The sequence below is a fragment of the Syngnathus scovelli genome, chromosome 4 (genome assembly GCF_024217435.2).
Source record: "Syngnathus scovelli strain Florida chromosome 4, RoL_Ssco_1.2, whole genome shotgun sequence".
Taxonomy (NCBI): domain Eukaryota; kingdom Metazoa; phylum Chordata; class Actinopteri; order Syngnathiformes; family Syngnathidae; genus Syngnathus; species Syngnathus scovelli.
In genome coordinates, this window is record NC_090850.1 from 17507785 (window position 1) to 17531064 (window position 23280).

General features: G+C 40.8%; 1 protein-coding gene across 6 annotated transcripts in view; it reads left to right on the forward strand.

Moving 5' to 3' along the window:
* LOC125967729 (MAM domain-containing glycosylphosphatidylinositol anchor protein 1) overlaps positions 1-23280 on the forward strand; it is a 93007-nt gene that overhangs the window by 14846 nt on the left and 54881 nt on the right. For all 6 annotated transcript variants that reach the window (XM_049719048.2, XM_049719042.2, XM_049719046.2 and 3 more), the window contains one exon: positions 11159-11298. In XM_049719048.2, the coding sequence (XP_049575005.1) occupies positions 11159-11298 (140 nt within the window). The remainder of the gene's footprint in view (positions 1-11158; positions 11299-23280) is intronic.

Genomic DNA, 23280 nt, shown 5'->3' on the forward strand with positions numbered 1-23280 from the left:
TAGGAGGAACATTGCAGTATAAATATACGTATTTAGCAATAAGGCAAGAAATGGCCGTTTTATGAGGTCTTTGGTAATATTTAGAGAGACGTTAGGAGCCTGTGCTTGGCAGTTAGTCACTATTTGCCTTGAATCCCTGCAAATAACACAACCGGGGCTTTAAGCGCGGACCCAAACTGGGCTTTATTTTATTCGTTTGTCAGCCGAGTGAGCCCTAAATGTGAGAGTCATATGCTTCTTGTGCCAGTGACTATGATATTCCCAAGCCTGGTCAATTGCCATGGCAACGCAAGGAATATTGGCGATGTGGCTGCCGACGTGGATGCACCGCGTTTCCACGGCAGTGTTCATTTTAGAACGTGCTAAAGCAAAGAGTCACGGTCGTAACTTTAATAGTTTAATGCGATGGTAAATTGTGTCAGATACAACTCACACGTCACATTTTATCGCAAAAAAGTTGAGCCACCATCTAGTACATCATAAAAATGAACTGACTCCAAACACAATCTTTGAATGCCCTCACATGACAACTGTAAAAGAAAATCTGATTATTAGGGCTTATTTTTCAAGTTAAACACAGTTTAGACTTAGACTCAACTTTATTAATCCCTTGGGAATACTCCTTCAGGGAAATTCAGGCCCCAGCAGTATCCATACCACAGAGCGGGTTTACAAAAGACACACAGATGGCACGAGCGCAACTCAATAGGCCCTCATAAGGCTGCCATACAACGGCGCCACAAAGAAAGCCAGAAAGTGCGAAAGATAAAAGCCATCAAAGCAAAGCAAAGCAAAGCAAAGCAAAGCAAAAAGACAAAAGAAAAAAGTAACAGTGCCCAACCAGCACCCCTCAATATCAGAAAACACCCCAAAACACACAAAATAGCCTCCACGGGGTCCACAGACAGGTGTAAGGGTAGTCCAGTTCAACGGCACCCAATGGACCGTGGTCGTGAATCGGTGAAAACATCACAAAGCAGGCAAACGTGTGAGCAGCGTCCTGGGCACCACCACTATCAATATTTTTAGCGTCTGTCCTTTTCCATACCATTCATGGAAAAACACATTTTTATTTACAAGATTGACGCCCACTGCATTGCCATGTTACTGGGGGAAAAAAAGAAATTAAAATTAAAACACAATCAAAAAATCAAGAGGGCAGGACTCTCATCTTTATGGATTCTGCGAGAAATCCCTCAAAAAGCCCAGTTAATGTTCCACGGCTGACGCAGTTTCATTAGAGGATTTAATAAGCTAATTAACCATATTACTGGAAGAGTATCACATGTATTTTGGACAACGCTGTGACCTACGGAAATAGTAGAGCATCATTTGGCGCGTGCGAGCATTTAATGAAGGCTGGTAGATGGCTTCTTGCCTTCGGTACATTAAGCATTAGCACGCCGCACTTGAGCTCAGCTTTGATCAATTTACACGGCCCCCAAGACACGCAGCCATATGCGGAAAATTTGTTGTGGCTCAGAGCGTGGCTCTGAACTACATTTTTATTCCTAAATTAACGGCCGCTCACTGAGAAAAACATCTTGGTGAAGACTCGGTTCTCCCAAGGCGAGCGAGAACTTAACGACTCCATACTTTTTCCATAGGCGCTCATGTACATTACACAGTTTTATGCTTGAGTAAGCATGCAAAAGTGTGTGAATGTTTTTCTGTATCTCGTTTGCCTCCATTAAGTCCATTTTAAGTGCAAACAAGAATCGCAGGGTCACCCGAGTATTTTTTTTTCCCACGCTTTTCTTGTTAGCTGCAATTTACTTCAACATCCGTAGATTTCGGATGGGCTCTTATTATAAAAAAAAGAAAATCCTGCTACAACTAATACCTCACCACAGGTGACAGAGTGTTTTCTCCATGATTTCATCATTCACTTCAACCGAAACTATAAATCTTCCTCTTCTATGTTGTCTTGCCCATTTTTCATCCTTGTCTGAGCTGCTGCTGCTTCACTTTCAGTCCGGCAACTCATTTCCTCCTTCTTTTTACGTTCCCCTCATCACATTCTCTCTTCTGCCAAGAGATACTTTTTTTTTTTTTTACACTTACTGTGTCTCCTGTTTGAACCTGGGCATACTAATAACACCAATTTTCACGATTTTCTTACGACTTGCCAATTGTTTTATTAAGTTCTCCTCATTTGGAAAATCAGTACACTGTCCACAATTGTGAATATATCTGATGAGATGGACAAAATAAGTCTGAAGTCAGAGTTTGATCAAATTCTGTTTGGATGCTCGGCTGTGTCATAAATTTGCTAAATTAAATAAATTAAACCCTACAAATGTGTTTTCAATTGCCGTTGTCAAGACAAGTTTCAAAGCCGGGACTGATGATCAATTTGCAATCAAATACAATCATAAATTCGCCCTACGACCTTGAAAGCGCCTTCCTTTTTGGCCATTTGTGGCACTGAAGAGTCATTTCTTCGCAAGCAAACTAATTGAGCTGCAAAAACTCTTATTCACATTTCCAAATTAGATCTTCTAAATTTCTGCTTGCATCCGTTTCCCAGAGAGGTGAACATGGCAGTTCTGATCTATCGTAAAAAGAATTGCAGTGTGTAGCCAAGACAAACACCCACAAACACACACAACTTGGCTTTGGTACCGAGCGTACACAAAGATGCTCACACAATGTTCGCCGGAATCATGCACTTAGTTGAAGGACAAGGTCAAGCTTTTTCTTCCCCAGCAAAACATTTTTGCTAATGGAGTTATTTAGTGTTGACCTAGAATTGCAAAGATCCTTTTGTGGTGGGCTAACCTCTCGAGTTTGTGTACATTTGTGCTGACAATAAGCAGCAGCCAATTCTCACCGGCGCTCAAGTCGTTTGTAATTCTCGACCAACATTAAGACAATTGATTTTAGACGTGAGAGACATTGATGGTTTGCTTGCCAGACTTTTTGGTTAAGTTCAGTTCCATCTTGGTCATGGTGTAAATGGGAGTCTGAAAGAATTGGCTGCTTGGAGTGACTGATGACCAATCCGGGGATAGGAAAGTCAGCTGGGATCAATTGATTCTAACCATTTTTATGACTTCATGTCTCAGTATGTTTGGGGAGGCCATAAAACAAGCATTACAAATACACTACTGTATATCTGCTCCATTTTAGGAACATGCTGACATTTAATTACATTTGTAATGCTAATCAATTCAATATGATCATTTTTTTTAACGCTCATATCATGACACACACACACTTTGGATGGAAATGCAGGTGAGCCTCACCTCATTCTTTCTTTGGAATTTTATTACCTGCACTCGCAGCTTATTGATCCCGTTATATACACGAGGCCAAGCAGCTACTAAATAATTCAGTTTGGTTAAATAGGACTCTTCCATTATTCACAAGTGTGGCACGGGCTAATTAATATTGTAGAGATATGTGACAGGCTGGGTGGCATTTTACTGACTGACAGTACATCGCTCTCTCTTTCTACCTCTTTTCCCCCCCTCCCTCTCTCTCTGTTCCCTTCACTTCCTTCTTTCACCTTCTATTTAGTTTGTTTGTCTTACCGCACCTTTTCTGTGTTGGTTCTACCTGGCTGCCAAATTTTCTGCTCACTGAACTCGGATATACGTGTGGCAATGTTATGGAATATGTTTCCTTTCTACACATTCTCTCGTTGTCGATCTGCAGCGTTGCCACGGTTATGCCACACACTGATGTTGCAATGCAATCTATTCTAACCTTGACACAATACCCCTGAGCGTAGAAGAGTGTATTCAATACTCTGGTTGTTTTTGTGATACAACGGATCCCAAGATGCATGGTTATTAGAAAAACAAAATATCTTTCGTGTATAATTTTGTCATTTCTAAGGCCCCAATCTAACCTATCTGAGACAATTTAACCAAAAAACACAGCACCAAAGCACGTTAAAACTTTCTTAGGTGAGTTCACATGTGGAGTCATGTTTTTTTTTTTTTTTAAACTCCACTTTCACTTCATATATAATATTCTGGTAACATTGTTTAACTGTGTAGGTTAAAAGTGAGCTTTTTTTTTTGTCAAGAAATAAAAAAAAATGGCAATCCTTGTCGCGAGCCTCATCATTTTGTGCAGGCGTACCTAAAGAAATGGCCCATTGGTATGGACTACCTCCTCTTTGTTGTGCCTGCCTGCCTGCCTGCCTGCCGCATCACTTTTAATTCAATCAGAGCACCTCTTTGGTCCCATCTTCTTCTGCACGTTGCCAATTAGGAGACATTTTTCTCACTTTCAACAATCTTCCTCCACTTGTAGTTGTTTGACGACAACAGGAGAGAGAAGACTTCAAAAGAGCCAGTTATGTTACCCAGGCACTCATGCAGCTTTTACCAAGACGCAGAGTGAAACTACAGAGGTACCCAGATGACAAGATGAGAGCTCAAAGGGCCTAATGCTTTTAGATTTGTGTACGAAAACAACATCCAGAGGGATAATTAATGTCTCAGTATTTCCTGTGGTGGCCTAAAAATGTGCCAACCTCACCATCACTGAGGTTTTGCTTAAGTTTTATTGGTCAGGATTCTTCACTACTATAAATTACACCTTTATGGAAACATAATTACCTCTCCAATCACGGCAGTCAAAAGCTTTTTGTATTGGATGTTGAACAAGTGGACCTAATTTAAAACAATCAGGGAGTGATTGACACTTGCACTTTGAAAATGAGTGTTTAGTTGGAGTTAGTCCATAAAAGTAAAAAAAAAATTCACCTGATCAATGAAATTGCCCAGACGCAATCCATCATCGAGTGATATTTTAGTCTTTGGCAGAAATCCATTATTTTCTCAATTTCACCCCGGTCTTGTAAAAATGGTTTGGAGATCGTATCGGAATGGGTAAATTCACGCGGGACTCAGTTGACAGATTGATGAGATCCTGTCATTGCCCGGTCGCAAGATTATGCTTCATTTAAGTTCGTCTGCATTCCAGACAACGCACGAGAACATTGCAGTCAATTGACAAATTGTTCTATTGAACGCGCTCTATTAAATTGTAGTTTGCCGCCATGTTTTTTCTTGTTTCTTAATACCTGTCATTGTACAAGCCACCACCATCAGATCTGGGCTTTTGTATCTGGTGAATTTTTAATCTGCTGTTAAAAAACACATTGTCAAAGAATCACTGCCTTTGTAATCTATACAGCCACAAACTGCATTCCACTGTTTGTTTGGTAAATTTGGTCAGCTTGCATCGTCTTTCCAGCAAGAAATGAGATCTGAAAGAACACTTCCGCCATCATCAGATGCTGCGGGAAAAATTTGATATGCGCCTTAGATGTCAACTAGTCACTTAACAGGTGTGCTTTGTGTCACGTGCAAGCACAGGAAATGTGTCAAAATGTTTAAATCCCACCTCGAACTCCTCATTAGGACTTGATGGCAGCTAAAAGCGAGATGACACATTAACAATGCGTCGTTGATCAATTAGTGAAGCGACTCCGGTGGGTTTGTGTGAAACTAATATTAATATCCAAAGTTGACAGGCTCATATTGTGCATTGTGCATTGACGTCTCCTTGTAATTGTCTTTAGCTTTATTGAATTGGGACCTTGTGTTTCTTTCACTTTGACAGACCCACTCTTGTGCTTTTTTTTTTTAAATGTTTTTAAATTTCATTGCTTTTTCATTCATTTCATTCACTGCCAAAAATATATTTCCTTGCCTTGGGTGTCTTTTGGTATTTCTTGTGTCTTTTCAACAGCTTTTTTTTTTTTTTTAATGAATCTTATCAAATTTCAGAAATTAGCTGCTAATGATTTTTTTTTTAATTAAAAGATGGCTGAGGGTTGTGGAAGTTGTTTTTATTTTCAATCCAAACAAATTAGAGTTGACCAGCGTCCTGGAACAAATTACTTCCTGCCCATCCACTGTATTAAAATCCGAGATTATAGATGAGTTCATTTAGTATTTCTGTTCCGCAGCATTCAGAAACAGACTTTCAAACTTTACATCCAACCCTCTCTCCACCTTCTTCCTTATCCAGTCCAGCCTTTAATTCCCGCTCTCCGCTTCCTCCGAATCCTTTCTTCCTACCTCCTTCCTTCCGCCCACTTCACCTGGCTTGCCCGCCGCTGCTTTTCCGACTACTCCTCACGCACGCACAAGGAATTCTTCTTCTCGTTATCCGCTTCCGTATGTGTCATTAAAAAAGAGTTGGCGTAATACGGTTGAGTAGAATTAGGTCATGTCGACAGTCAGGCAGACGACCTCATCGCCTTGGAAATATAAAGCTGCGCTCTCCTCTTCCCTCCCCGTCATCCTGAGGTTATATTCCCGTTGGCCTGCGCTGCCTCCGCTCTCCTCTCTATCACGACACACTCGTAGAAGATGGAAGTATTATTCCATGCCTCTCATCATCACACTCGTGCCATTCTAGCTAGCTTGACCAGAATCACCATATGTTACACCTAAGGAGGTTTAGGTGGCATATGGATGATGCCACGCTCACATACTCAAAGGAAGCTGACGTTTTTTTTTGGTCTCCTCACCAGATGTTACCATCCCCTGTCTTTCGCTCACATCATTGGTTCTTGCCTTAACAGATGCTCCGAGACACCCAGAGGTTGGTGGGAAAGATGTGGGGAAAGCCGAGGAGCAAATCAGAAACCTTGTTCTTAGAATGGGTTGTTTGTTACCTGTCTCTGCAGTGTCCTTTCAATTCTCAATTTTGAATCTTGAAAATGATACCAAATGCCAAAAAGAAGGAGGATTTCATGGGACTTAATAATAAAAGAATTGAAAGTCACATATATTAGACACCCACATGATCCCCTCACAGTAGACAGAGACAAGTCATTTCATTGATTCAGCCTGTTGAAAAACAGCAACCTCATTCAAGATCTGATTACTGTTTCCAACCAAAAGCCCCTTCTATTTCAAGTATCTTTTGGATTTTAATGGGGAAAAAAAAACCTGCCTCCAGCAGATTCCCAACACCACTGACTTGAATAGACAATATCACCCTAATTTGAACATCTTCCAGTTCCTTTTAGACATGATTTTAACATTTTACCAAACACTTTTAAAGCACAGTACGTGTATGGATGGAGCTCCTTGCTACAGTGCCAATTTTTTAAACCTTTATGAGCCAGCCTGCGAGCGCAGATCCTCGATGAGAGCCTTCTGGTGCGGCTTTTGTCTCAAAATGTGTTTTAATCAGGTTAAGTTATAATTTCTATCAAGGAAGTAGATGATCCTATTTAAGAGAAACTGTCTTTGAATTCCTGTTTTCATGCCATTGTTGTACAGAGAGAAAAAAAATACTGTCTTTGGGGACGTAGCTTATCTTGTCATCGTGATCCGTTTTTTTAGATCTTGTAGCTCTTGAGCACATACATAATAAATATGGCACACAGAGATCAACGGTGACATTAAGATCTGATTTAAGTAGCTTGTCAACGCCTTACTGTATCATACACAATCTGTAGCCTGACTCATTAAACTCCTTTTGATATTTTGTATTCACAAGGCTAATGTTAATGGTTAAACTGGTGTCAATGTTAGGTAATCAACAGCGTTTGCTGCGTATATGGTATTCTTATTGTAATCTTACATGTATTCATAATCCAAGGCAGCAATTTCTGTGAACTGATACTTTTTCCGTTAGACATTTTTGTTTCACTTCAACACACCTAACCCTTCTAATCTCATCACTTCCATCCATCTTCCAAAAAGATCTAAGTCATTTTTATCTCTTTGACTCTTTTCATCTTGGAGAAGAAACTGTGGAGTTGCTGTTGAAGTCTAAGTCGAACTTAATTGAAACTGTTCTGACAAGCTTAATTTGAAGTTTTTTGAAAGAGACAATGATATGGCCTTCAATGCTATTGCTTCTTGTTTGTCTGATGTTTTAGAAATGGTCATAACCATGGCCCGATCTGCAAATTAATTTCAACAAAAGAACGTAGGATTTCACACCTGTCAAATCTATAAATCTTTGTTCAATAAACATTTGTTCAAACCTTTAATCAAAATGTGACCGTGATGGCTGCAATCTTCTTTTCTTCATGGTCACGTCAGCGTAGGCTTTTCTTGGTTGCCATTATGTCTCTTTTGGAGGCGATTCAACAACCAAGTCTGTTTATTTGTTGGCTTGTAGAATGTTTTTCGCTCATGACTTATGTCTAATATTACTACTTCAAACTCTCTGACCTGTGTAGTGTGAATGCACATGCTTGACTGTATCAACTTTATGGGTAAGCACATATTCAGCAACTTGTATTTGATTGAAAGCACCACTAAGGTTACTTTGGATAGTACTTTCATGTACGGCGGCCATTTACCGGTCAGGTCAAATGTTAAATCAATACAGCAGCCGTATTTTGATCTCCATAGGCCCACTTGAGCTATGATGAAAGAGGACCCATGGGAGTTGGATGAGGGTCATGGCATCAACTGTTTAGATCTCGGCACTCTGTGAGCTAAGAGTATTTTCTTGTTGTTGTCTGTATGCTGGTGTGAAGGAATCACTTGGTGGCATCAACACCAGTGATGCTTCTTCCTTTCCGATGTTAGCCTTTCCTTTCCCACCATGATAGCAGAGGAAGTGCCAAAGCATCTCAGCGGCCTCCTGTGAACGAAGGGAATTGAAACCGAGCTCATTTGCATGCATGAGCGGCCCCATAAAGTAACTACGCATATCAATCACGTTCCTGCGTGGCTCCGCCTTCCAACGGATTCATGAGCCTCAGTGGGAATTCATGAGCCTCGGCGGGAATTCATGAGCCTCGGCGGGAATTCCTTCGCGGAAACATTCGGATATACACGACACACAAACATAAGATACACCAGTCGCTCTGACGCACACATATTGCAAGCGGCGCTTTGTCAAACACTTTTCAAGCAGCCGTCCAATGGCGTTGTTTGTTTTTGAGAGAGATGTCCTGTCGCCTAGACACAAAAACAAACATGGCAGGCTGTGAGGACTCAATCAGAGCGGCTACTTGCAATGTTCCACATGTGACTAATGTACATTGAATGTTTCCAAGCATGTGGAGACAACACGTTCAATCAGTGTCAGCATGTACTTTTTTTAATTTTGATTGATGGATCAACACCGTTGGAAAGATTCCTGGTGGAGCAGGAGCAGATTCAAAAGATTGATGTTCGTCTTTCACGCTAACTCAATTGATGAGTGTCTGAGCAGCACGGAACACGGCGCCAGTGTTTGGAGAGGGACCTTGCTTAATGTAGTCCTCACAATGTGACAGCACGACATAAGATTTGGTCCCAGTTCACACTGTCAGACACATTTCTCATCCGCTCATCCATTTTCTGTAGAGCTTGGTTGTTTTCAAATGATGTTTTTGGAGCTCTACAGGTGGAAGCTTAGAATCTTCAGTGAGGCATGATCGTTCTTTGAGTACTTAAATGTTCAAGCTCTTCTGTTTGACACAAAGTAAGTTACTTTTACCCCGATTGTTTTTACAGTTTTGGATAAGGTGAAGGGTGAAGGTGTAAATTGCATTTTGCGCAAGGTCAGCCAGCTTGGACGCTATCTTACCGACTGCTCTTCATCGGGCAGGGTGACCAGAAATTATTGTGTCCTGTTTCTTTCTGAGTCGTCTGACTGTACCCTCACTCGCTGTTTTTTTTCTTCATCACTGGTCCATTCAATAATTAGATTGTCTTCCATGTCAATGAGAGGTGTTAGACTCGGTTCCCTGTAGTTGTTTGCGCCTTTCAGACATAACTCACCAAAGCAGTGTAGTAATCCCCCCTCCCCATTCCTCTTTCTCCATCACTCCTCTGTCTCACATTTCTCTCCATCTCCCGCATATCCGCCTCTCTGCCGTCACGCCTTTCACCGATCAGACAGCCAAAACTGCCAAGCTGCCAGAGGCGGTAGCAGACAGAGAAGCTGCTCTCTCCGACCTCGCCTCTCCGGAGAGGCAAACTAATGCAGACACGCCAATCAGCGATAAGCAGACAATTATTCACCATTTATATCAGCTCCCTGTCTTCTGAACTTATTCCCACACACTCGTCCTAGATCAAGCACTCAATTTCAATTGTGGGATCCTTTGGATGCTCAGACTCTAAATTCTGTGAGCATGATCATGTGTACACAGGGCATGCTAAGCTTTACCCTCCCTCCCACACTAACTGCTACTAGACTGCCCTTCTAACTAGGAATCCAACCTCTGGGTTCTGCTGTGTAATAATCAGGGAAGTCCTTGAACCAAACAGCCACTTATAAAAAACAAAACAAGAACCACTTGTCGATTAAAGAGTTATTTTTCTTGGTTTTCGTGTTTCGACTGTTTCCCAGTTAGAAAAGCAGAAGCATGAACTCAAATCTTGAACTTGAGATGAGCTGTGACATTACCTGACACGATTTGAACTTGTGAGGTGAACAGGCCGCCCACTCACACGCTGTCTATTCAGTGCTAACAGTTGTTGAGCACCGTGTGGATTTGTTCTCCGCGTGAATCGATTCTAATCACATCATTGTGCTGTCCCGACTCCCGCGACTCTCCCGAGGGTTTAACGCTCCTCTCTGGCCTTTTTCCCTCCTCGCCCGCTGGTTTGCTACGTCTGCCCCCCCACCCCCACCCCCTCTGCTCTTCTGTCTCCCATCGTCACAGGGGGAGTGAGGACAGTTGATGCTAATTGCTCACAAGCCAAGGCTCTTCATAGGTCACTGCGAGCCTTTGGGGGATACATTAGTCATGAATTCCATTTAAAAATCACCATGCGCAGGAATGTACGTGTTGCATAGCTGAGAAAAAGAAACGATTTTGGATTTGTTTGAATGTTTGCGATATTTATGTCAGACAATAAATGTTGTATTATTACAAATCATTTTCTTTGCATGTCTCTGCCATTACCATGGTGACGCCAATTCATCTCCTTTGGTGTTCAAATTACCTCACACTGCCTACACAGCTAGCACTGATCGTTCTAGGGGTAGTAATCAGAGCAGTGCATAAAAATACAACTTGTTACTTTAGACTTTAAACATCATCTTGCCTTGACATTTGAGTCCATTTTTGGGTGTTTTCTACGTGCATTGATAAAGTATCCATGTTCAAATAAAGTTCCTGACCTTTTTCGCGCTTCCGAGATTTGACTGATTACATAATCTGCTTTTTCTCTCCCTTTCTTCTTATGGTCTGTCCGGCTCGCCACCCGTGCACGCACCAAAGCTCCTGCCAACGCCCAGATTGTGCACTCGGGTGCCGCGTGCAACGTCAAGGACGATAACATCAGTGAGAGGATCTACACCATCAAAGAGGGAGACACTCTTGTGCTTCAGTGCATCGTGAAAGGACACCCAAGACCGCAGGTGAGCTTTTGCATCTGCTTCTTGTTTGGGATGGTTACACACATTACCTGTCTTCTTGGGAGGCCTTCAAATAATAAGTAAGGGTTTCAAATTTTGGCAAATGTTTTCCATTAGCAATTACAGTAATGCTTGAGGACCGATGAGGACTTTGCTTTTGTTAGGATGCATTAGCACCTTGTGTAGCTTTAGGGACAAACATCACCTCGTAACTGGTTGTTGCGAAAACATTAATGCCCGCGTCTGGATGGAATTCTCATATTTATTTTGAATTTATCGGCGCATCCCTAGCTCCTTTTTCCATCCCTTTTTTGTTTTCACGTGCTCAATGAAACCACAAAGAATTTCCGTTCGTCATCCTCTGTGTTTGTACACAACCAAAAGCAGTTGAGACAAAAGCAAATCCTTCCGACAAGATTCTTTCCATTCACTTTGTCGCTTGACTTGAAACGTGCCCTGCACTTTTTAAAGCCAATCTGGTGAGAAGTGAAGAAGAACAAATGAATTTACACAGTGGCTTTATGGGTCGCACATGTTGGCTTCTTTCCCGGGATGGCTCTCAGTAGAGACTGCAGTAAACGTTACAAGCACAACAAAACACCCACTTATAGTTTCCCTCATTCTTGTACGCCTTTGGGATTAATATTCTTTATATGGATTAACGGAATACAAAAATGTGATTCTTTTGACTACTTGCATGATTCGGAAAGTGGAAAATAGACCCAAACCTAAAATCAAGAGCCTCAGAAAATTTTAATATCACATAAGGCCAATCAAAAACGATCAATGCGGCATAGAGGCGACCAGCCTGCGACCTTGCAGGTGTAGTGGAAACCCAGGTTGCTTTGTTAGCTGCTTTCGGGTCGTCTGCATTGTTGGGTCGACGTAGTGTCGCTCATCTTCCTCTTGACAGCACCTCATAGATTTTCCTTGGGGCTCAGGTCAGCAGTTTCTTGGCCAATCAAAAACAGTAACGCCCATTGAAGCCGCCTTTGGTATCTGTCATCAGTTCTGTTACAAAATTAACATCAGATCAAGTCAACTTTAAAGCAGACAGAAGCATGAAGGTCTGGAAACCACTTTAAAGTTTGCATTTGATTTGGAAATCAAGGTGTTAGACTCTGGAGAAAAAGTGGAGAAGCACAGAATCCACCTGGATTGATGTTCACTGTGAAGTTTTCACAGTTATGAAAGATAAAAAAGCCAAGGCAAAAGAAAAACTCTATAGTTTCCTTCTTTGCCTACATTCATCTATCTTCATCTCACATGTGATTCTGAACATAAGAAAAATACTAGATGGAATTTTGTGTCGGAAACAACGCGATGTTCTCGACCTCTTTAAAGTACGTCATACTAACATCGTCTGATGAAGCAGGAAACTCTTTCACACGTTTATGACTCAGCAACACAACAATTAACACCCTCAGACACACTGCCCCCGGCAACAGATGACTTTCTGATCCATCCCAAAAGTGTTGCTTGGATGCCGATTTTTGTCACAGCCTTTTCTTTCCTGAGGGAATTCTGATTGGAAAAAATTTGTTTGGTGTTCCCTCTCTGGAGCAAACTGACTTCAAAATGTTAGTGTGTGAGATTTATTTATTTTTTTTAGAAACTGCCCTCAGGTTTAAACACTTCCTGCCACGGTGCGTGCTACACACGTCGACTAAGTTTAGTGAAGAATCTGTGAAAATTGCCTCGTGACAAACAAACCACTGGTGTTAAAAGGGAAAGAAAACAATAACAACCTGCTTTTCTGGGGGCCAAATTAGGACCAAGAGCAAATAGATGTTGGAAACATCTGGTGTCCTGTGGTGAACTCTGGGCTGTAAGGGTCTCTGTGTGTGTGTGTGTGTGTGCGTGTGTGTGTGTGTGTGTGTGTGTGTGTGTGTGTGTGTGTGTGTGTGCGTGTGAGTAGAGCTTACAGAAGGATTGTGTGCTTTGTGTGGGTGTGTGTTAGGTGAGAAAAGCAGTGTTCCTCACGGGTGCATGTCCACTAGCATCACATCAACATGAATAAATCAGTGCTTGTGTGTTTACTCCTTGTTCTTCTTCTGTTTGTGTTTATACGTACAAAGTGCGTGCACTACAGGCCCTCTTGCCTTCTTCAATTTCGTAAGATTTATTTCGCTTTTCGAAGAGCGGGAATAATAACGATTGTGAAAACAAAAAGGAAAAACACACAGGTTTATTTCCTTGGAGGTGTCGAGAGACGGAAGGAAATTTGCTGTCAGTTGTGTAGAGTTGTAGTGTGGTTTTGGTAATGCTTCACATTACAGGGGAACTCCAAAGATCCAGCAACGTTTTTATATGATTTGCAGCAAATATGTCTAATAAATAAAATCCTTTAGACTTAAACAAAAGTGTGATGCTAACCATAGAACAGGAAGTGGCAGTTATTCCTGCATAGATGGAAATCTAAACAATATGAACAAGGACAATTAATCGAATGAGATTACAAACACACGAAAATATATCTGACCACAATTTTATACAACACACAACAATGGCCTTCGCAAGGTATCGAATCAATCTCTATCTTGAAAAAAAAAACCCATCTTGTTCCCTTATTAATGCATTCTAAACCAGTTAATACTTTTTTTACTTTGTTTTTTTTAGAAAAAAATATCTTGTTCCCTTCTTAATGCATTCTAATCCTAAATACTTTTATTAAATATTTAGTCCATACGTAAGCCACTATAAATTTTACAGTTTCACACCACACCAAAAATCTGCCTTTACAAAGAAAATGCTCAATTTTGATGATGGATGAATTGAACAATATGGCCATTATTGTCGTTGTTGTTTGCAATGGTGCAGAACTGCTCTACATTATCATGACAGCTTTTTATTTTAGTATATGTATATGCGCATCAGTATAAGCCTTACATTGTTTATGCATGCACGGATATGTTTCCAGACAGGGAAACCTTGGGGGTAGCCAAAATGAAACCGGATGATTAAATTTTCAACATATAAGCTGATAAAACAATATCGGGAGATAATGTACTGTAGGTAACCACGGGGGAGAAAAATAGACATTTTTATTATTGCTTTTATAACTGCATTTAGTTTCTTGTTCTCACAATGTGTAAACTCCAGCGTGAAGCCAAGTAAGGTGCAAACAGCTTGTTAATTTCACACGTGTGTCAGGATGAGCAATCGTTGATACTTGATGATAATGTGAAAACAAGCACACGCGTGGATGAAAAAGCGTACGATTGGGAAAGATTAGATGGTTGGGGCAATATAGCTGAAATTGAATGATGCAAGATTACAGGAGGAACAAGGAAAGGAGCAAAAAGGAGTCATGAATGTGATGAGGGGAATCAAAGCTAGATCTATTCTTTTTATTATTGCTGTAGAATATATAGAACCAGAAGACATGACATCTTCACTTGATCACTTTGGCACAGGGTACAGAAAATGGACAAAAAATGAAATTAAATGAAATAAAGCAAATTAATTTTTAAAATATTCTGAATTTTTAAAAAAATATTTTGAATGCTATTTTTATTAGTAATCAAGTTGTGTAATATATATTTCATTCAATTTTTAATCATTTTGTGGAGCCGGTAGACCTCTTCCAAATATTTTTGAAATTTTACAAATATACGTACATAACTTTTGGAGTAGAACTAAAAAGTTCATGGCAGAATTCACAGCCTTGAGTTGACTCCGCACACATCAGCAGTAAATATAACTTTTTCTATAGTCATTTTTTCCAGTGAGTATTTGACGGATCATTACCATCTCTTGCATTATACAGTGCGTTGCACCTTGACACCCACAAGACAACTTTTATCCATTTTACACCACATAGAATAGTGCGTAAGGCCTATCGAGAAGAAACTTATAAAATAGCAGTGATGAGTAGTTGTGCTGACCTCTGTGCCAGTGTTGTGTGTAGGATAAGCATACTGCGGCGTTCTCCGTTGTCTCCCTTTGGGCATACTGCCTTTCCATTGCACTCCATCAGCTGTATTGATCATGTGATCCGTGTCACCTGAGCCCCTGCCTTCTTACTTCTTCTTCTTCTTTTCCTTTTTCTTCTGCCTACAGTCGCTTATGGAATATTTTCGTGTTTAGATATTAGTAATTATTTGTGAGATCTTGGTCTTGTCCCAGTCTTTGACTGGCCAAAGACGGGATTTTCCGTAAATACTGAATGAGTCCAGTGCTGATCAACTTCATCAATATGATCAGGCGAAACGGTTGATAAAAGTATGATGACTAATAGCACTTTATTCTATCATTAAATTGTGTTAATCTACTTAATAAACAATTTCTAAATCATTTGTAATACTGTACTAGCTAGTTGATTTGAATATTTAATGTACAATTTTGTGCAAAAAGTTCAAGTATCTAAGAATGGGGGAAAAAAGCATTTATCTTAAAACCATTGAAACCTTACAAAAATTGTATGAATAATACAATGAAAGGATGCACCAAATGAAAAAGAATAAAACAATTTTTGCAGTCAACAAGCACAAAAGCTACATAAAGTTGAGCTTGTGATGTCTTTTTCTCCTCCTTTTAGCAGAAGTTTGGATTTGCCTGTGGCTGCTCAAAGTCTACTCTGGCTGCTTTATTTATGACTGCATTCCAGTTTATCAAGCGCGTCCTCATAATTCTCTCTGTATGCAGCCATCAGAGAGACAATACACCAACAAATTTGTGCCGACAACATTGAAATGCATTTATTGATGAGAGGCCATGTGTTGTAGTTAATTTATTAGATAAGTGGTTTCATTTCATTTCAGAATCTTTTATCCATATCCTTGGGCTTTAGAACAGCAAATTGCCGTGTGTAATGGCTTCATTTACCATCATAAGATGTCCCGATTAAGAGTCTTTTTTTGTGCTTTTTCAATCAATGCCTATTTCTATTTGCTTTTACTCCCATTTAGGCAGGTGGGGCCGCTTGGGTCAGAATGAGGCTGATTGAGGATTTGTCCAGTCTTTTATCAGGGGCGATTGTTTACCTTTGTCCGAGCTAGATGGGATTGAAAAGAGGACTCACCCACAGAGCAATCTGATCATTTCTCCTTTTGGTCTCACATCTTTTTGTTTCACGTATTATCTTACATTAAACGTCGGTTGATTGCCTCATGCTCTTTTCTGTCTCTTCCCATATTATGGTCAAGGATTTTTTTTTAACATTTTGGACCACTTTTGTTCTTTTAGAAGAGTTCCTCTCACTTCTTTCTCTGTGCTTCACTTGAGACAAACTGCAACAGTCAATACATCAAGTCATGACATCACTGCTCACATAAGTGTCATTGACAGCAACAAAAAAAAAAGAGAATGTCAGAGATGGTGAAATGCAGAAAAGGAAAGGAAAAAGAATGACAGGATGAAAAGGGAAAAAACAAAAGGCATGACGGATTAGTTAAAAGGCAGACAAGAAAGATTGATGACTGAAAGGGAGCAACAAAGCTTACTTGATGATGCTAAAGTAACCAAAGAAAAAAGCAAACGAGGGGAAAAGCAACGGAAGGTAAGGTAGGATGGCGGAAAAGAAGGATGGGAGATGAAAGGAGGGAAAGAAAAGAAGCAGGCTCCAATGAATCTCAGGAGGTGGAAAGAGATGGATGGAGGACGGGAAGACGGAGCTGCAGAAGAGGTCATGGCCAGAAAGAGTGATGAAAAAACAAACCATGTTGGAAAGAAGAAATGCTGTAGTAGGGGAAAAAAAAGAGGAAAAATATCCAAGGTCAACGCAGAGGTGATTTTTGCATCACTAAAGTCAACTCTCTGGCCAGCGAGGCTTTTAGTTAACTAAACGTTCTAGTCACACTCAGCAACCTCTTGTTATACACACACATGCACACACACACTGAGACACTCACTCACATCACCTCTTCAAGAACACAATAGGACAGTAAATGGCTTTTCTGAAAGTGATTCCTAGCCACTTTATTATTTATTCATGGGTCTGCTGGTCACTGCAACCTTGAGCTGTGGCGCTAACCATAAAAGAGTGAAGTGGCGAGGCAGAGGAGGTTTGGAATGTGGGTTTGGATTTCCGTCCTTGAGGGGTGAGTGGAGGGCGATCGATGGCGAGGACGAGGGCGGGCTGATCGGATGGCAGCGTGAGGCTGCGCGGCTGCTGAGTGGCCACATGACATAGACAAGGTCACAAGCTTGACCTTTGACTGGATGCCGGGGCGGACAAAAAGATGATGAGGCATGGAGATAATAACAGTTGACATTAAAGGGGCTTTTACAAGACTGAGGCATAAAGTTTTAGAACTGAGTGCTAATATTGACAAATTCTGACCCGCTCCATGTATTATACTGCCCCCTGTTGGCCAAGGTTCAAACACAAAGAGGAGCAGCACTATGTCCATTGAGTTGAGGGAAAAATATGATAGTGATTAATGTTTTACTTAATGATGTCCAAATAAAATCACAAAAGCTTTTACAAGTCAATCCGTTCTTCTTATTTGGCACAATGCATATTTTTCTGTGATTTCAGATTCCTGTGGATTATGTTAACGAGAGGAAATTGTGTCCCATCTCTCATGTTTCTAGAAAAAAAACATCACTGTGTCGCATTTATCCTATTAGTTTAATTAAATGGTGAATGACCTGCTGATGTGTTACAATGATGTCACACTATTTTTTGTAGAAAATGAACCTATCACCAGGCCATAGTGGAAATGCAAGCCTGGTCAGAATTCATTGATCTGAACCTAACTGAACCAAACTCCTTAGCGGCTATGCAGACGCAAAGCTATAATTAACAAGTTTTAAAAGACTTAAGTGCTTGTGATGAATCATGCACAGTGTAAAGGACTAATAAGCTGGGGGAAGGAGCCAAATTGAGAAGGTGGACTGGCAAAAGAAAAATCCAAATATGTTCGCCATTACATGTTCAACCTCAGATGATTTATTTCAAACTCGTGACCTGGGAAACAGACATTTGTGACGTCAATGGGGGAAAAAAAAAAGAAGGTCTGTCAGGGTTCTGTGTTTCCAAGAGAAATAATAAGCAACTGGCCAAGGTGGAACATCTGCTGCATGTTTTGGACACAAAAAGCTTGTTCACACTTGCTCGGGATTTATTTGTTCGGAATCACCATTATTGAGCTTAAATGGACCCATTTAGTTTTGTGGATAACGTGTTTCTTTTTTCAGTCAATTACACAAAGTCTGCCTCTTGTTTGTCTTCTTTTAGGAACTTTACATTTGCTTGGAGTTTAGTTAATAATGTCTTTCAACTCGGTGACCAATGCTGTTCTTACATGCTTTGTTCCAAGTATGATTTTGAAATATATTTGTTAAAAGTATGACACCAGTTGCCATGCTAGTCCATAGACCTTGTGAACTCTACTATTCCGACTTCATAATCTCCACACAGATATATTTTTTCCCATCAATTTTGATCTCTAACGCCGTGAGATTCAGTTATTTTTTATTTTCCTCATGCTTCCAGTCTCTGTATTATTATTATAGGGGGATTTTAAAAGACAAAATTTGCACTGCATCTACTTTATAAATATACTTTTTTTTTCTAAAATGTCACACATCATGTTGAATTGACAGATAGCGAGCACAACTTCTTAAAACGTGTTGGTGAAGGTGTTAAATAATGAGTTGCAATGCCTTGGCAACTCCATCGCTAATTGCTTGATACGCAGAGAGGTAAAAATAAAATCAAGTTGATTTTGAAGCAATAAAAATAAATGATTGAGTGAAAAAACATCACCACAAATGCAAGAAAGTCGGCTACCGTGGTAACGCACTTTGCACAGAGGGCTCTCTCTAAGGTTAAAATAAAGATGCGGTATGAATGTTGATGCTGCAAAGTTAAAAAAAAAAAAAAAAAAGGCTTTTTTTTGTAGGAGGTACATTCCACCATCCTTAAAACCTGATGATTCCACTGCTTCCTGTAATGTTATCACAGCTTGGGAATCATATTACTCTGGCGAAATGACCAATGCAGTCATTCATATCGTATGACAAGGTTAAAGAGAAGGAAGGCGTGTTCAATATCAATGAGTCAGTTTTATTGAGCGCTGTGCAGCCCCACCTCTACTCCTACATGGCAAAGTTGTATTACTCTCTTTAAAAGATGGATTTGAGAATATATGCATTTATCATTTCATAAATCCCCTCCTTGGTAAGGTTCAAGCTGATCTTGGACCAATCAGCATCCTCTAGAAACACAGATAGATAGATAGATTCATTCACTGGCCTTGATTGAAGTCCAGTTTGGCCACTCCCACAGTGGTGCACACCTCCCTCCTGTAGATCTTCTGACCCCACGCTCAACTCTAACCCGCCGCCACTGAGAATTTACATGGAGAATTGGACCCTCCTTTGTCTCTCATCTTCATCAACAACCACCTGAACGTGTATCCGCTGAATCCACAACTCTTCATTCATTCAATGCATTTTATTGCCGTATATCTTCGACTACTTGCGATTGTGTTCATTTGCCGCTCTCATACTTCACTCAGAGAAGATTATGGAGCCACTGTGCTTTCATACAGTCTGTGCATTTCTGAGGCTCTCTCTGTGTGTGTGTGTTCCTGTATCTGTGTGTGGTTGTGCGCTGGCGCCAAGTAGTATTCCCTGATAACAGGATTACCATCTTAAGCCTATTCACGGTGAGTGAGCCAGCTGGATGGATAAAGCAGTGTATCGTTGACTCCGCTGGCGTTACATCAACAAATGCATAAAAAGAAGGAGTAGACAACGAGCATAGCAAAGCTCATCATGGAGATGAGGAGGGGTTAGGAAAGGATTACAAACTTTTTAACACACAAAGAAACCACAGTGCTACTGAGGGCTGGTACTTTGAAAGATGTCAGACAAGGAACACATTCAAGTCTCACATTGCTTAATTTCAAATGTTACATAACACTGAACATATGCATGAAAAGTCGACTGGTACTTTGAAAGATGTCAGACAAGGAACACATTCAAGTCTCACATTGCTTAATTTCAAATGTTACATAACACTGAACATGTGCATGAAAAGTCGACAGAGGTGATTCCAAAAAAAAACCCCAGACAAACTGGAAATTGGATGCACATTAAGATAAGGAATCGACTGGTCAGCTGTGGATTTGCATTTTGATCCTGGTTTTGATCCATTATTTGTTCTGGATAGCAATTATTTGCAAAACTGCTAGCTTATCGACTTTTAATTACGCTGTCAGATATGTAAATACAGTATCTAATCCGATTAAATGATGATCAAGCCTTTCGACCCCTGTGGACCCCTTTGACTTTGTGGATATATCCTTGACTTGTATAATACCTTGCATGGAAGCAAGGACCATGTCAGCATTGTAATGGAGCAAATATGAGTTTCTTAGTTGATGTGTCTGGGAAATTTCCTGTCTGATGGACCGATGGCTGTTTTGTAACTTTGAGCCTTAACAATGTTATATTCCAAAATACCTTTTGAAGGTCAGATAAAAATTTAATTATAGCTCTACAACTAAGAAACCTGTTATGACCCCATCGCTGAATCACTGAATGACTCGAGTGTGGCTTGAAATAATGTTGACAGTTTTTGTGACACTGATTATGACACACCCTCTGTTTACACAACAAACTCTATTTTACCTTCTACTCAAATCCAAAGTGATGGATCTGTTGCAAGGGTTCGTTAGTGGTAATTAGTGGTCTACAAAATATTTCACAGAAAATACCCTCTTCCACATCGACTCTTTGAAAATCATACTTGACGAATATATTCGTTGATGGCAGTAAAAATTTGGATTCCATCCGACAAATATAAACATTCACGGCAGTGAATGAGCTGAACAAGCACTTGTACGAGAAAGCGCCAAAGCCCCTAATGACAGCTACACTGCAGCAAACATCAATAGTCCTTTCGACTTTTTTTTTTGTGTGAGAATTTCCAAGTCATTGAGACAGCTAGCAAGTGATGTCAAAGCCATGTTTGCTTTCCTTTTCTGCACTCCAGTCAATGCAGTTCATTGCTTAGGCCTCTGGTGTTGTTTAGTTGTGCTGACAGCTTACACTTTAGACAGCGGGCCAAAGAAGTCTGACAGCAGCTGGGTGAAATCTGCTGGATCCTGTTGTGATGTGTCACTCTGATGAGAGAAGCGAGCGGCTCTCAGACAGATCAGCAGGCAAGAAGCTGTGCGTGTGTGTGTGTGTGTGTTTTTCCGAGCATGGCCAGAGAGATATTTTTACATGTAAGGACAGAATGTCACAGGGATTCAGAGATCGAGACAGACATCTAAAGATGATAAAAGGTACGTTTCAGAGGCTAATACAGACGAATAAAATGAAATATGAGAAGCCATACTTATGCGCAGACTAGGGGTGTCCAAACTTTTTGCTCCAAAGGCCACATACAGAAAAAATGAAAGATGTAAGGGCCGCTGTGACATTCTTTGTTCAACATCAAGCAATTATAATCTGTAGTTTATAAGAGCTACCCAGAATAAACGGACATCTTTAAAGCTGTGTTTACTCGAGGACCGTGATAAATCATGAATGTGCGTATGTTCACATATCAGACAAAAAAGTGAAGAAAAAAAATATTTATTTCATATCTTACTTGTCAGTTAAAATAGTAGTGCATATAAAGTCAGCCCACTATGCATCATGTGAAATATAATGGTTGTTCTTCAAATGTACATTATTCAACATACTGCCAGTAATGACCGCACAAAATATGACCGCTAATGGGAATTTTACATGCCTGCTGCTTTAATGTATTTCTTATAGGAGCACTCTGATTGTAGCCATAATGGAGCCACTTTCCCATAAAAGCAGTCTCACCCTCAAAAAGAAAACAAATACTGACACTACTGATTTCTCCGAACTCCAAAATGGATTCCTCACACTATCTTTGCCTTGAATTAGGGAAAATAAAAAATAATCACAATTATTAAGGTGAGAAGCTCGGTCATCCGGAAGAGACTCGGAGTAGAGCTGCTGCTCCTCCATGTTGAGAGGAGCCAGATGAGGTGGCTCGGGCATCTCATCAGGATGCCTCCTGGATGCCTCCCTGGGGATGTCCCACCGGTAGGAGACCCAGGACGCGCTGGAGAGACTATGTCTCTCAACTGGCCTGGGAACGCCTTGGGATCCCCCGGGATGAGCTGGATGAAGTGGCTGGGGAGAGGGAAGTCTGGGAGTATCTCCTAAAGCTGCTGCCCCCGCAGCCTAACCCCGGATAAGCGGAAGAAGATGGATGGATGGATGAAAAAATAATCACACAGAGCCAAGTTGGGTGTGTCAGGATGTTGCTCCAGCAGAGTGAGGTTCTTCTGGGCCTGGAAGTGGCGGTTTTTATGAGGACGTGGGTTGTTGTGGTAAAGTAGCTGAGAGTTATCCTGCCAAAATGAACAGAATGAAGCAAGGATGTCTTAATTCAGACTGGCATCCAAATGTTGTAATACACAAAGTATTCCCTCATTTCTGCAGCTTCTGATGTTCTTCTGACATTTGAAATTGAAACACATCTACAAGTGACAGCATGACACAGCTGAACTCAAACTGCATTTTATGTCAAGTCATTTCCCAGGGGAACTGCACATGACACCCTAAAAGAACAAAAAAAGGGGGGGGGGGGCTCTCAACAAATGTAAATGTGGTTGTCTATCGGAATGTGCGGCATTCAAATAAAATGTATTTCAAGTCAAGATCTAATACAAAGTGAGAGTTGGACTTTGCTGTAAGAGAAGACTTTGGAAGAAAGAAGCTGCCAGACATTGAAGAGATGAAGGTGGGGTGGGGGGGAAAGCATTGGAAGATATCCACACAGCTCCATCCTCAAGAGACTTGCACGCACACACACGCACACACACACTGAAGAAAGCAAGTAAGGAACGCACATGCAGGTGATGGCATTCAGCTGCCAGTGTCACAGGCTGACAAAATCTCCCCTCTCGGCTGCCTGTCATCTGCATCACATTCAAGATCTCTTTTATGCACATTATCACCTTACCACTCGGCTGTATTTTCACTTCATCCACCTCCCCAGTG